At 45.6% G+C, this 13,923-nt stretch overlaps 1 protein-coding gene across 1 annotated transcript in view; it reads right to left on the bottom strand.

The window, feature by feature from the left end:
* The window catches only part of Pkd1l1 (polycystin 1 like 1, transient receptor potential channel interacting), a 119,748-nt gene that overhangs the window by 32,507 nt on the left and 73,318 nt on the right, over positions 1–13,923 (bottom strand). Inside the window, exons 33-38 of the mRNA XM_051200565.1 lie at positions 11,815–11,898; positions 9,502–9,709; positions 6,836–6,942; positions 5,129–5,345; positions 2,768–2,941; positions 1,546–1,696 (exon numbers count right to left, since the gene is read on the bottom strand). Coding sequence (XP_051056522.1) covers positions 1,546–1,696; positions 2,768–2,941; positions 5,129–5,345; positions 6,836–6,942; positions 9,502–9,709; positions 11,815–11,898 — 941 coding nt within the window. The remainder of the gene's footprint in view (positions 1–1,545; positions 1,697–2,767; positions 2,942–5,128; positions 5,346–6,835; positions 6,943–9,501; positions 9,710–11,814; positions 11,899–13,923) is intronic.

Here is a 13,923-nt window from a genome sequence, read left to right on the forward strand (position 1 = left end):
TGCAGCAGCCAGCTCTGAGAGTAGGCATGGTCAGATGGGGGCCAGGTCAAGCACAGGCCTCAGGTGACTTTTAAAGAATGTCATTTTCTGAGTTGTACCTAATCTTACCTAACCTCCATTTTCCTCTCCCTACCATGGGGCAAATGCTGGTGGCCTCCAGGCACCCCCGGGCAGTCAGGCTGATAGATTGCAAAATCCACCAGAGTAAAAATGAGGGCCAGACCCCTGGCAAGTGCTTGGGGTGTGGGTCAGGGGTTCATGTGGCATGCAGAGCAAGTGTGGCTGGAGAGCGCCTTGCATAGGAACAGGGGTGTGGAGCTATGGAGGAGACTAAGGCACTGCCTGGAAAGCGTGGGAATCTGGTAAGCCCCAATGCACCACCACAGAGAAAGCCCCCAAGAGCACCAGTACCACAAGGGCACCAGCATCCCAGCACCCCAAAGGTACCAGCATCCCAGGGCACCAGCACCCCAAAAAGATCCCCAAAGCATAAAGATCCCCAAGGCAAAATCCCAGTGCAATGCAACCACAATGATAACATTGAGAGAGACCTGGCTCCCGAGCCCTATCTACAGCAGTCTCTCCTCCTTCTCTTCCACAGCCCACCAGGATCTCAATGGACACACCTATGGGACTTTCCAGATGCTTGCCTTCCCTGGCCCTACCTAGTTGTCATTCCCACTCCTTGACCTGGGAAATGGCCTACACTCTCCGGAGGACCAGCTCCAGCTGTCCTCTGGATCTAACCATGGCCAGGCCACGACCACAGGAAGATGCCAGGGAAATCCAGTTTTTAGCATCTTATGCTGTAGAGTTATTGACTGCACGTCATGTGGCTTACCTGGAATGACTGCCTCAAACTTGGTCTCCCACTGTGATCAGGGCCTGTTTTGGGGAGGGGGGGACAAATGTGTGACTCTGAACGAGGCACAGCTATGGTACTTTGGGAGCTGCTCTCTCTCTCACCCCCCCCCCCAGAGTGAGCCTGAGCGACAAGGCAGAGCTGAGATGAGAACTTTTGATGTCTCCCTCCTGATACAGGCCTGGGAAAGCCCTCAGCCACCCAGAGCAGGAGAAAATTGTGCAGCTAAAAACTTACAAGATCCTTAAGAGGAAAGAGTGACAAATGGGGCTATCTAAGGTTTTCAAACAGTAATTATTGAAAAGTAGGATTCTGGAGAAGGGATTTACTCCACAGGCAGCCATATTTTTCTGCCATGGGGTGGCTGGCTATCATTCATATGATTCTGGAAATGGCGGGTACAAGATTATTGTCTACAAGGGATGATGGTCCAAGAGAAAAAGTGGCTTTAGACACATCTGGTGATATCTATTTTCAAAGAACAAGACAAACAGAAAGCAGGGATATACTGCCTACTTAAGGGAATGGCTCCCGAGGACCAGTTGATGCCAGGGAAGCTTCTGATTTTAGTTCACCATACCCTGAGGCACCTCTGTCTTCACTCCTCCTAGAGGCCACTGTAACCCAGCCTGTAGATGCCCTGTTGTTTCCTGTGAAGTAAAGAGGTTGGTTGGTAAGGGCACCCCACATCGGGAGTCTCCCCAGGAGCATGGGGCCACACACCTTGCTGAACCTGAAGAGCAGTGACAAGAGTTGTGTGGCTGGGCAGACCAGGAAGGTGCACAGGAGGCAGAGACTGAAGGATTCCAGAGTGGGTCCCACATCCAGGGAGTTCTGCAACCATTCAATTATACCACAATTAATTCCCTCGAGTCCCACCCAAAACACACAGAATTCCAAATGCATTTGATGTGAACATGAATTAGCTAAAGCCCTTTCTCCCAGAGCCTTGCCTCTGCCCCAGGGGTTGAACAAGCCAAAATGCACTTTTCCTCATCCTTGTGAACCAAACAAATGCTAGCTGAGCACGCACAAGACTGATTAAGTCCTGATGACAGTCCTACAATAAGGAGCCAAGAGCTTCAGTATGTCCCCAGCCAAGGACAAGAAGGCATCCTGGATCAGACTACTGGAGGTACCCAGGGAAGCCGAGCTCCCCAGAGAGCATAGCAGGCCTCTCCTGGCCACTTGATCACATTCTTGTCATGTTTTGTTTGTTGTCACCAGTTCTACCAACATATTATCGTTTAAATTCTGCATGTCTTTAAGTGTGATCATATCTGCTGCCATGTAAAGGATTTGCCACACTCTTTGTCCTCTGACAGATGGCTGAACTCAACCTTGACAAAGCTACTATCAGTGTCCCTTCCAGCCATCTGCAGGGCCAGGTGAACTCAGGGGCTGGCCCCATGAGTGATGCTGAATTTATCACAGAAAACAACCTTGGGCTGGAGAGATGGCTCAATGCCTAAGAACACCTGATGCTCTTGCAGCTGATGCTAGTTTGTTTCCTAGCACCCCCATCAGGCAGCTCACAAACAACCTGTCACCCCAGGAGAGGTTTGACCCCCTCCTCTGGACTCTAAGGGTACCCTCCCTGTCCCTCCTTGTCTCACATGTACCCATAATACAAATGATAAAAATATTAAAAAAGATTAGCTTCTTTCCCCTCCCCTGAATATCATGCTGTACAGATGCCAGGATGTGGATTCTCAGAGGGCAGCAGTGTGTTGAGGACTTGCAGACCCTCCCAGCTCTAATTCCAGTCCTGTTCCCTGCTGGCCTACTCCTTACTCTGCTGGACAGCTGCCCCTAGCTTAAGCTCTGAGGTTTGCATGGTAAAAGAAGGACAGGCTGTATGCCTGAGATTTGAAAGTTACTCTGGGAAAATCTGCTGCCTCCCACCTGCTCATGAGCACCCACGGTGACCAGGGCAGCGAGGCATGAGTAGACACAGAGGAGGCAGGAGGACACGGCAAGCCGCTGTGTGTGTAGGTAGCTGCTGGTGGGGGGCTGGCTGTACGGTGAGAGCCAGATGTGGAAATCCTCCAGGTACTCCGTGAACTTGGAATAGAAAAGCTGAAACAGAAAGCACAGGTGTTTTCCCAGACCTGGACACAGGTGTGAGCAGGGTGGAGCCCTGACTGAGAACCAGCAACTTTCAGAAGGAGACTCCAAAAATGTCTTGGCTTTTCTCTTTCAGCTGAAAGCTGGGTAACTCCTGGCCACTGGGTCGGCACAGGCAGAGGCCCCACCCACGTCCTCCTCAGCAACATTGCACTGGACCGTGCCTTCACCACCAGGACTCTGACCCAGTTCAGCCTTCTGCTGAAGCTTCCAAAGGTTTAGTCCCAGCAGCTTCCTGCATCATTTGTGCTGGCACATGGAGACTTCCTCTCGTGGCCTTCCCGCCCACCGTTCCTTCCCTTTCTGATCCCAAGAGACTTTCTAAATCTCTCCATTGTCAGCACTTTCCACAGAAACACCTTCACATTTTAGCTGGGCACTGGCTCCGGGTGCACTGAGAGCTGGGGCTGATCTGCCCTCTCCTCCGCACGCAGCCTTACAAGGTCTACTGCCCGGAAGTTGGTAATATCTTGTGAAATTTATCTGAATTTTAAAATTCTCAATGCAACTTAAGTATTTTTTGGTGCTAAACATTCTAGAAAAGAACTGTTTATAAACAGAACTGAACAGCAAATACAGGAAAAACAGGTTTAATAGACTAAGGATATATCTTTTGCATGTAAATTCCCAAGTGCCCATTGATTCCAGAGACCCAGCCATATGGGTTGACAGACAACTAAATCACTGAAGTCAGATTTCTTACCCAAAGTTCTCAAGCAAGAGCTGGAGGGGAAGCATGGAGATTATTGCCCAAGGGATGTTGCAGTTAAGCAGGGCCTTTGGTTTAAAGTGCTAATTTTTTTTTTTTCTTTCCCATGGCTGTTTGGGAGCAGTTGTTTCCAATTCACATTGGCCATGTTTTCTGCTAAACTGGCAATGCCAGGTACTTCTCTCTATGGTGACAGTGGAAAGAACAAGACCCAGTGGCCAGGAAATGTCAGGTTGGCAAGAAAGTTCAAAGGATAAAAGCACTTGCTGCCAAGGCTGATGGCCTGAGTCCAATCCCCAGGACCCGCATGGTGGAGAGAGGACCAAGTCCTACAGTTCTTGCACCCCTACAGTGCACTGTGACATGGACACACATTCACAAAACCAGTCATTTAAAATGTTATGAAAATTAGAAAAAAGAAATCACTCTTCACAAACCCAAGTCTCAAAGACGCGTCTCTGTGACATTTGCTGTTACAGAAATAAAGGAAGGAGAATTGTGGCTGTAGCATCAGCAAATAATGTACAGTGGGCTATTGTATGGCCTCTAAATTCGTTAAAAGAAAACTCATGAAGAGGTTTATTCTAAAATATAGAATATAAAATGTGAGTGTTAGCAATGAGCCAATGTCCACCAATGGGGAGTTGATGGGAATATTCAGAAATGAAAATTTCATACTTAATCTGATACTAGACAATTCTGGCACTTATCTATCTTCAGACATTAGAGCCATGATCTGTTTGTATTCCGTGACAGAGAAATTGTTTGTGGCACATGAGTTAATAACAAGTCTTTAATTTGGGCCCTCTTGGACACCACCATGCAGAAGTTCTAGAAATGTGTTACTGCTGCTGCTCAAAGACGGCAGAACTGCATTACTGTAGAGATTGCTAAGCAGCAAAGGCAATGATGCACGTTGGCTGGTCAGCTGATCCAAGTGTCATGTCACCTGAGGTGTGATGTGCTGCAGCTATCTCCTCTGAACTGAAACCGCCCCTCTTGGAGGAGGAGGGAGGTGCTAAGACCCAGGGAGCTCAAGAAACAAGAGTCACAAATATTGCTATGAAGAGGATTTACTGGCTGAGCTGCCTGCAAGTAATGCAGAGGCCTGGGACCCATGCTGGGGTTGGCTTTTTAGTGGTATAGCTTCTTTTGAGTCACCCACATCCTTATAAGTCATCCATAAACCAAGTGGCTAACCAAGGTAGACTAGGACGGAGTAATTTCTTTGGTGGGTCGTCAGTCCCTATCAGGAGTGAGTAGTCTTGTTTAACATCTCTCCAGGAGAAGTTAAACAACATGAGTATTTTGATAGTTAGCTACATAACTTTAGGAAATTTCAAGTAGCAACTTTGGAAAGATAAGCAGAAGTGGGCATCAAATAGTACCGGCCAATTAGGTATGTCACCAGTCACCTACATGGGACCTACCTTCCAGAAGCCAAGACCGCGCCGCAGGCAGAAAAGCTCTCTCTGCACACGGCCATCGCATAGGCTCACAGCCAGCCAGCACTGGGCCAAGAAGAACCAGCATTGGCCTGAACATAGGTCTTTCACCATTACGTGACTGATGAACCAGTTTGGGGAAGGTCCACTACTGTCGTGCCAGAGGCGGATCTTCTGCAGTGGTCCCAGTTGGTTAGGAGTGCTAGTGACACATAGAAATGTCTTATCAGCCATGCGTATTCAGTACCTGTAACAATCTCTGGTATGGCCCTTAAGGACAGTGGGCTCCAAGGCCTTCAGGGTCACTCTAATGCACCCTTTATCACCAATTTACTTCTCCCAGTTTCAGTTATTCACCAACAAGCACAAATAGAACATACCTAGTGGGAAATTCTAGAAATAAACAATCTCAAAGTTCTCGAGTCTTATTATATTGTATTGTTATAGCCATTCTGCTTTATTATTACTGATTGATAATCTTGTGCTGCGCCTCACTAATAACTCATACTTTATCTTGGGTTTGGATGTCAAAGAGCAATCAAGTAGGTACAGGGTCCAGTGCTCTCTGCTCATGCCGGGAACCACTGTGTGGCCTGGAACACATATCTAGAAAAGGAATGGCCCCAACTACCTTAAAGCAAGTCACTCAGCTCTCCATATGCCTATTCTGGTGTGAGTTAGCCTGAAGTTAAACTGTACTTTCCTCGTAAAACAATGCTCCAAAATAATAAATATTATCAGCAAATTATAACAAACATTACACATTCCTTTCATGAGAAGAAAAATGACTCCATTATTTTTGTGATTTTTAAGAATGGGAGGTGCTTACACCTCTGCCTTGATAAACGATATCTTCCCTGACTCCCCATCTTTGGGATGCCATGTAGCATTGCTCTTCCAGATTTGGAGTGGTGGCACTAATTAGATTAATCAGGTTTTGTGACATAAAAAAATGCTTATTCTAGGGTCTCTTTTTCACGTTGCTCCTCTGAAGAGGCAGGCAGGTCTTTGTGTCACCTCTCTCTCTCTCTCTCCCTCCCTCCCTCCCTCTCTCCCCCTTCTCTCCTTCCCTTTCTCCCCCTTCTCCCTTTCTCTCCCCATCTCTTCCTCCCTCTCTCCCCCTCTCTCTTCTTTTTTTTCTCTCTCTCAGCCTTTCTCCTCTCTTTCACGACTCCTGTCCCCAAAGGCCAGTTTCCTCCCTCCTCTCCCCACTTTCTCATTTCCTCTCTCAATAAAATTCCCTATGTTAAAAAAAAAATCACTTATTCTAACACACAGGCTTAGTAAGCCTCCACCTTTTTTTCTGCCTTCATACAAACCCCCATCCCCACCCCGACTCCCACACCTCCAGCCCCCCACCCCACCCATGTTAATCTAGCCTATATGTAAGGCATGTGTGTAATTCCAGCCCCAGGGCAGCAGAGTCAGGAGAATTGTTGCAAATCCAAAGCCAGGCTGGTCTACATAGCAAATTTCAGACCTGTTGTGGCTACATAGTAAGACCCTACCTTAAAAGCAAAACCAGAACCTTTCTAAAATTTTAAGTATGTGAAACAGTGTTCATCACTCTCTCTGCTTTATCTTAAGCATGATGTTCAGAAAGCCAAAGTTCCCTATGCAGCATCTTTGGGATACCCATTCTGACCAGCCACTTTCCCAAACCATGAGGTTAGAGGTGTCAGGAGTACCTACCTCAGTATAAAGGTGTGCCTGGAATTCCTTCCAAACAAGGGCATCTCTGGGCAGCAGAGTTCTTTGGTTTCTGAGAGTCCATTTTCACCACATAAAACAATGAAAACCTTTGAACAGACACAGAAATGAGAGCTAAACCCATGTCACTGAGGGTGTGGAGTTCTCCAGAACAATGTTTCTTTGCCCATTCCAGCTCCCTCCTGGCAGGTTCCAGCATTGAGCCCAGGGGCTGGGGGAGCCTGCATGGCTTGCAAAGCCCTCACAGACCAGGGCTGACATCCCACAGTGTAGTCTACTCCACTAGCCAGCCACAAATTTCATCTAGAAAAGTGGGAGCCCTTTGGAACCTCAGCATTTCTATTCCTCAGCAGGGAAGAACTCCACAGAGGGCGGCATCTTCTACCCTAGGGCATGGTGGCTGAACACTGGGCCTATAGAACACCAGAGTGTGGTGAGTACTGGTGGGTGGGATACCCATGTCCATAAGGAGCACCCTAGGGGAGCACATTGGACTGTGCCTATCACTCTCCCTGGTATCTGTCACACAGAAATCTTCAGTTTTGTTGTCCTATAATCTTAATCTTTCTTTCATTAAAATAACATTATTCTCTGCCTTTCTTTCCTTCCATGTCTTCCTTCCTTCCTCCCCCCCCCTCTTCCTTTCTGTCTTTTTTGGTTTATTTTTGTTTCTCAAGACAGGGTTTCTCTGTTAATAGTCCTGGTTGTTCAGAACTCACTCTGTAGACCAGGCTGGCCTCAAACTCACAGAGATCAGCCTACCTCTGCCTTCCAAGTGCTGAGGTTAAAGGAGTGGACCTCTACATCCTGGCCCAATCTCTTGTCTTTCAAATCCTGTCCCAATCCAAAATAATCTTTTGCTTAGAGTAGTCACTATTTTTTTAAAATTATCTTTGTTTATAGACTTCTGAAGTTAATTGTGTATGTAATATCAACTAAAGATTTTATATTGTTTTCTTTTATAGCGTCTAGATATTTTGCTGAACAGCCTCTTTGGTCTACAAGACCTTGACACACACCTGGGTCATTTCTGGGTATGTAACTGTCCCATAAGTGTACTGGCCAACCCTAGACGACATTACACTATGATGGCTCTTGCATGGCTTTCTGGTGGGAGCCATGCCCCTCTTTTTCAGATTGTTAACCCTATACTTATTCTTCTGTGTGCTAGTGTTCCTTTAATATGGACTTTAGAATTAATAATTCCTGTTCCACAAGACATCTTTCTGAAATTGTAATGATTTCATTTGCTTTTAAGGCTTTATATCTTAGTTAGTTAGTAAGTTTCTTTTTTCTTTTCTTTTTTTTCAGTAAAATGGATAGTGTGGCTGGGTGTGACGACACACCTTTAACTCCAGCATTTGGGAAAGAGAGGCAATTGGATTTCTGTGTTCAAGGCCAGCCTAGTCTATACAGCAAGTCCCAGAAGAGCTAGGGTTACATAGTGCAATCCTGTATCAACATACCAGCAAACAAATGCAATCAGAACAAAAACTCAAATAAAATATATAATGTGGATATAGGAATAGACCAATTCACATTGTCATCATTATCATTGTCCTATGGATTTATTTATGATTTATGACAGGGGGAAATTAGTTGTCTCAGCTACTGCATTAAGATTGCTATTTATTTAGGTCTTTTATGAATACTGGGCAAAATCTTCCCATGGTGCTTCTGTACATGTTAGGTGACTTCACCTTCAGGTTCTCATCATTTTGTGACTGTTAGGAGGCTCTTGCTTTTAATTATACACAACGGAAACTACTGACTCTGTATGGATGAGTGGTGTGGTTAACCCCAACCCCGATCACGAACCTAGCAAACATGTCTAACGCATTGGGTCTAATTGTTTTACATTGTTTTTGTACCAGCATGTCAAGAGCACATGGCTCTACCTTCTGGATTTAGGGGAGGCCACACTCACTCCTCATGCCTCTAGTCCTATATAGGTTCCACAAAGCAGACATGATTTTAGAGAAAAGTATCAAGTACATACGGAGAATTCCTGGTGGATTTGTTGGACACATTGCTAACACATGCCTCAGAAAGTTTGTTCCTGTCCTCTGTAGACTTCTCTTCAATAGCTCATCTTCACCTAGGCGTTCCCCTGGGCTGCTAGGCTGGACTTCCTCCTTGAGCCTCCTACCACTTCCTCTTCCTCCCCACCCACAACCTCATCTTCATCTGCCTCTCTATTGAACCCTCTGTCCTTGATCTCTGTCTCTCAACCCAGCCCGTTTCCCCTTAGCCCCAAGGCTAGTCTAGGAACTTCTTGCCCCTTTCTCGCTAGATCCTTCTCAGATGTAGGTCATGGATTCAGTGTTAACTCAGAGAAGCCCAGTCAGTTCTCATCCTTTCAGAGACCCACCCTGAAGAAAGCCATTTGTGAAGCTGTTTTTCACCATGGAGTCAGAAAAGGGGAGGAGAGTCCAGGGGGCAGGAGGTGAGGGTCCTGTCTTTGCCCTTACAAACATGCAGAAGGACAGTGGAAAGGAGAGATAAGCATCACCGCTGACATTAAGATGGGACAGTGGTCACAGGTGACTGATAGATCAGCCAAATCATCTCATTGTCACTTCTTGTGCCTATGAGGCCCATGGACACCCTGAGATCTCACTAAAGGCATTGTTAGGAGCTCATGTTACCTTTGCCGTAAATTGGGCTGGTGACCGGAAGCCAGTGTCAATGATGACTGCATACAGCTGGTGGCCAGGTGGGATATCTTCTTCCAGAAAAATACAGCCAGGTTTCTTTTTCTTGTGACAGTCTACACATCTGCTTTTAGTCATCAAAAATCCATAAAGGATCAAGAAAAACACACTGAAAATACCGGGAAGCAAGTTGCATGGGTGACTGTAAACAAAGGAAGAGGAATTAAGGAAATTTCTCGTGAGAACTGGCATTCAGGAAGATGCATCAGCTCTGCACAAATTCACAAACTCTCATTGGTTTTTATGAACTTGTTAACCCAACACCTGATACTGGTTGAGTGGAAGGGGACTCTAAAAACACAGAGCTGCCTGTTGGCAGACAGGCACCCCACAGTCTACCCTGAACCCCCAAGGAGCCTATGATGATCCAGCTGGGGTGGCAGGAAGCTGCACCCTGTTATGTCTGATGGACTTGTACTGGGGAATTAAAAAAGAATGCCAGGTATGGCTCAGTGGTAGAGTACTTGCCTAGCATATGTGACACTCTGGGTTTAATCATTAGCATGAATGGGGGGAAAAATGGAAGAGAGTAGGAAAGAAAGAAGAATGTCCCTGTATGGACATGCCTCACAGTACCGTTGTGACATTCTGTTCTCTTCCTGCCTCCACCAGCAGAACAAGACAGGAGAAACCCTAGATGTTCCCCTGTGCTTTTTTATCTCCCCATGTCCTGGCAAGCAAGGCTGCTTGCTCCCCACAGGCAGCTTACACTCATCTGGTCCCTGGAACTCATGCACCAAGTCGGCCTGGGAGAGCAATCATCCAGCGCCATCCTCTATAGATTCACAGAGTCACCATGAGAAGCCCCTCCAGCTGAACCTTAACATACTTGGACTTGGGCTATATGGGCATTTGACAAAACTGCAGAGGGCCCATACTGTGTGTGAATGCTACCTTCCTAGTCTGTCTCATTACTCTGACTCTATCTAAAGCTGATGTGCTTGGTCCCAGATCTGTGTCCTCTTTTCTGCTTCCAGACCAGAATCAGAACCAGGTCACCTTTGCTCTCGACCACACTCCATGAACTCATAGCTTCCTAGCTCTAGCCCATCCTTCTTATTCTGACATTACTTCCTGGAAGCACTCAGGTGTCACCAGCGCTTTGGGGTGACTTTGGATGCCATTTTCTGTCCCTATTAGCTCCACTCCCACATTGTTCCTTGTTTATTCACAAATAATACTAGTGTTTCAGAAAACCAGGATGGGAACTACTGTTCTCCAGGCCCTGAGAACTGTTGGCTGGAAACCTTCCCTGGGGTAGCACTGGTCATCAGTAGCTAATGACTACTTGCTACCTATCAGGCCCACACGCTTATCTACTAAATACCATCCATAAGTGGACTACAGTCTCATATTCTACCAATATAGGTGCAAAAAATTATTCAAAGCAGTTTTCCTTCAATGTGCTCATATCCCAAACTCTAAATAAAGTTTTTCAATATGAAACAGTGGCTATGAATACATGGTAATTTTTGAACGTATTTAAAATAGGATAGAGGTTTGTGGAGGTTCGAATAGGAATGGCCTCCATAGACCATGTGTTTAAATCTTGGCCATAGGAAATGGCGCTATTAGGAGGTGCAGCCTTGTTAAAGTAGGTGTGGCTTTGTTGGAGGAGGTATGTCACTAGGGGGTTGGCTTTGAGGTCTCAGAAGCTCAAGCCATGCCCAGTGTACAGTCTCTGCCTGCTCTATGCCAATCAAAATGTAGAACTCTCAGATCCTTCTACAGTGTCATAGCTACCAGTATACCACCATACTTCCCAACACGAAGACAATGAACTAAACTTCTGAAACTATCAGCCAGCCACAATGAAATGTTTTTCCTTTATAAGAGCTGCCGTGGTCATGGTATCTCTTCACAGCTTTAGAAATCCTAACTAAGATGAGGTTGTTATTGAAAATGAGGCTACAATATTCAGTATTAACCAAGAAAAGCAAATTGAGTGCCATTTTCGATTGCTGTAAACATGTACTAAATCAGTAGTAATTGACCCAGTCTACTCTGAAACATAGCTGAGCTTAAAAGTAAGGAAGATACTGGATCCCTGGTGTTTGTAAGGCTCCTGTCAGTAGATGTAAAGTACAAACAGTAATATCACATATAAGACAATCATTCCTCACATCTATGCTCCAGAAAGCAAACATGCCAAGTAACTGTTAACTACAAACTCATTGAGCATGGGCGTCCCTTAAGCGGTCTCTAGAGCACATGAAATGAAACTCTGCTTTGGAGAACGGAACTCACCTCCGAAACACAGAAATGCTGCTCACTTCCAAAGTGGCATTCAGCTTTCTTCTCAGGACAGAGAAAGGCGCAAGGCGATGGTAGCTAAGGGGGAAGGCAGAGCAGAGTAACAAATGTGGGTAAGTTCAGCTCTCTGTGATGGGACAATGAGAAGCTGGAAAAAAAAGAAGTCATTCCAATGTTGTGACGTGGGCCAGTTTGCCATGTCCTCATGTGTAACTCCGATGTACCACAGAGCCTCACAGTCTGGGAATGGAAACTGTCCTGAGATGTCTGGCATCAGGGAACACTGCCCCCTAAAAGGCAGACCCAGTACTGCACAGCCCTGCATGAGACTCAGGTTAGAGGCTCATGATGGACTTATCTTTGCTTAAACACTTGTCCTGGCCTCACAATATCTTCTCATTGCTAAGCCTGTCATGACAAGTATAGTAAATTCTGTTTTTTTGTAAAACAAAACCGCCTTCTCTTTGTCATCCTGCAGGTAGTTTCTGTGTGTTCTTCCTCTGTGACCCTGGCTCTTGGGGAAGAAGTACTATGTAATAGAGAACAACGAACAGCTTCCATGTGTAATTTAATAACAAAGAACACCATAAATTCCCATGGCACAATATTATCATAAAAGTCCACCGCAAAGCAAGATGATGTTGGCACGAAAAGAGACACGGAGGCCAATGGGTTGAAATAGAGAATCTGGTCATAAATCCACACCACTTTGGCCCCCTGATTTTTGACAAAGATACCAAAAGTACACGCTGAAGAAAATACAGCATCTTCAACAAATAGTACTGGAAGAACTGAGTACCTGTGTGCAGAAGAATGAAACTAGGTACTAATCTCGCACCCTCCATGAAAATCAATTCCAAATTTTAAATGTAAAAGCAGAGCTTTAAAACCAATAGAGGGAAAGGTAGAGAGTATTCTGTAAGATACAGGCATATGTAAGGGCTTTCTCAATGGGACTCCAGTCACTCGGGAAATAAAACAAGTGAACTCAATCGTATTTTTATATATTTTGCTACCTTTGGACAGTTTTTTATTTCATTGATCTTTTGTGTGTATATCATGGTTTTCAATTTTGTGGGTCTGTGCGTGTTTCTTGAGCTTTTTTGCTGTTTTATTCTAGTTTGTTGGCTTTTTGTTTGCATGTTTGTTTTCTAAAGAGAACGAAGATGTGGAGTTGGATGTAGAGAGATGGGGACGTTCTGGGAGGAGATGGCAATGGGAAATCTATACATTTTTAGTTAAAAACGACTCTCTCATACACACACACACACACACACACACACACACACACACACACACACACCAAAGTCAAAAACAAACAATTACAATGTAAAAGTAGAAGGGGAACCAGGAGTAGGAGGTGGATAACAGAGGATAATGCCTCCAGATCAGTTCAGTTTGGACATGTTTGACTCCTAGTGGGCAAACACAATATGTGACTCTTTGTGGCTTCATTGTTCTTGAGGGAAAAGACTGTTTCTATACTAATAATTGCTGAGTTTCTACCCAATTGGGAAGGTAAGGGCAGCACAAATAAATGGACTAAACTGATCGTAAGATTGTTAAATCTATGCCTAGGTGATACATAACAGTCACTTTAGCTATCCCAAATGACTAGGAATGCTGCTTGTGTCCATGCAGACTTCTCTTTCCCTGTGAAGCTAACTTTCAGTCCAAGCCCTTGGGCAGGGAACTCCTCTGCTCACAAAGAGATGAACAGCAGCGGCTGTAACAGTGGAGGCTCCGCCTGCCTGACTACAAAGTACATAGTCCCAGGACGCCCTGCGTCTATGGTAACGATCTAATGGATTCATGCTCACTCAGCTGCTGTCTCATTTCACAGTGGGCACTGACAGTGACCTACAACATCCAGTCGTTACAGGTGGCTCCAACAGGATGCCCAGAGAACATCAGTCCCTTTCCTTGAGAGCCACAAGACAGACGTGCAGACAGGTGTAGCAGGCATTTTCTGTTAGGGTAGCATCAATCAAGACTGACCAACTTTCATGAGAGGACACCGTTCACACAAGGCCCCTGGGACTGACACAAATGTGGATGAAAATAGAGCCAGTGAAAGCTCCCGGCTTGTCCCCAGCAGGATGC

Source organism: Phodopus roborovskii, unplaced genomic scaffold, assembly GCF_943737965.1.
Source record: "Phodopus roborovskii unplaced genomic scaffold, PHOROB, whole genome shotgun sequence".
Lineage (NCBI taxonomy): Eukaryota > Metazoa > Chordata > Mammalia > Rodentia > Cricetidae > Phodopus > Phodopus roborovskii.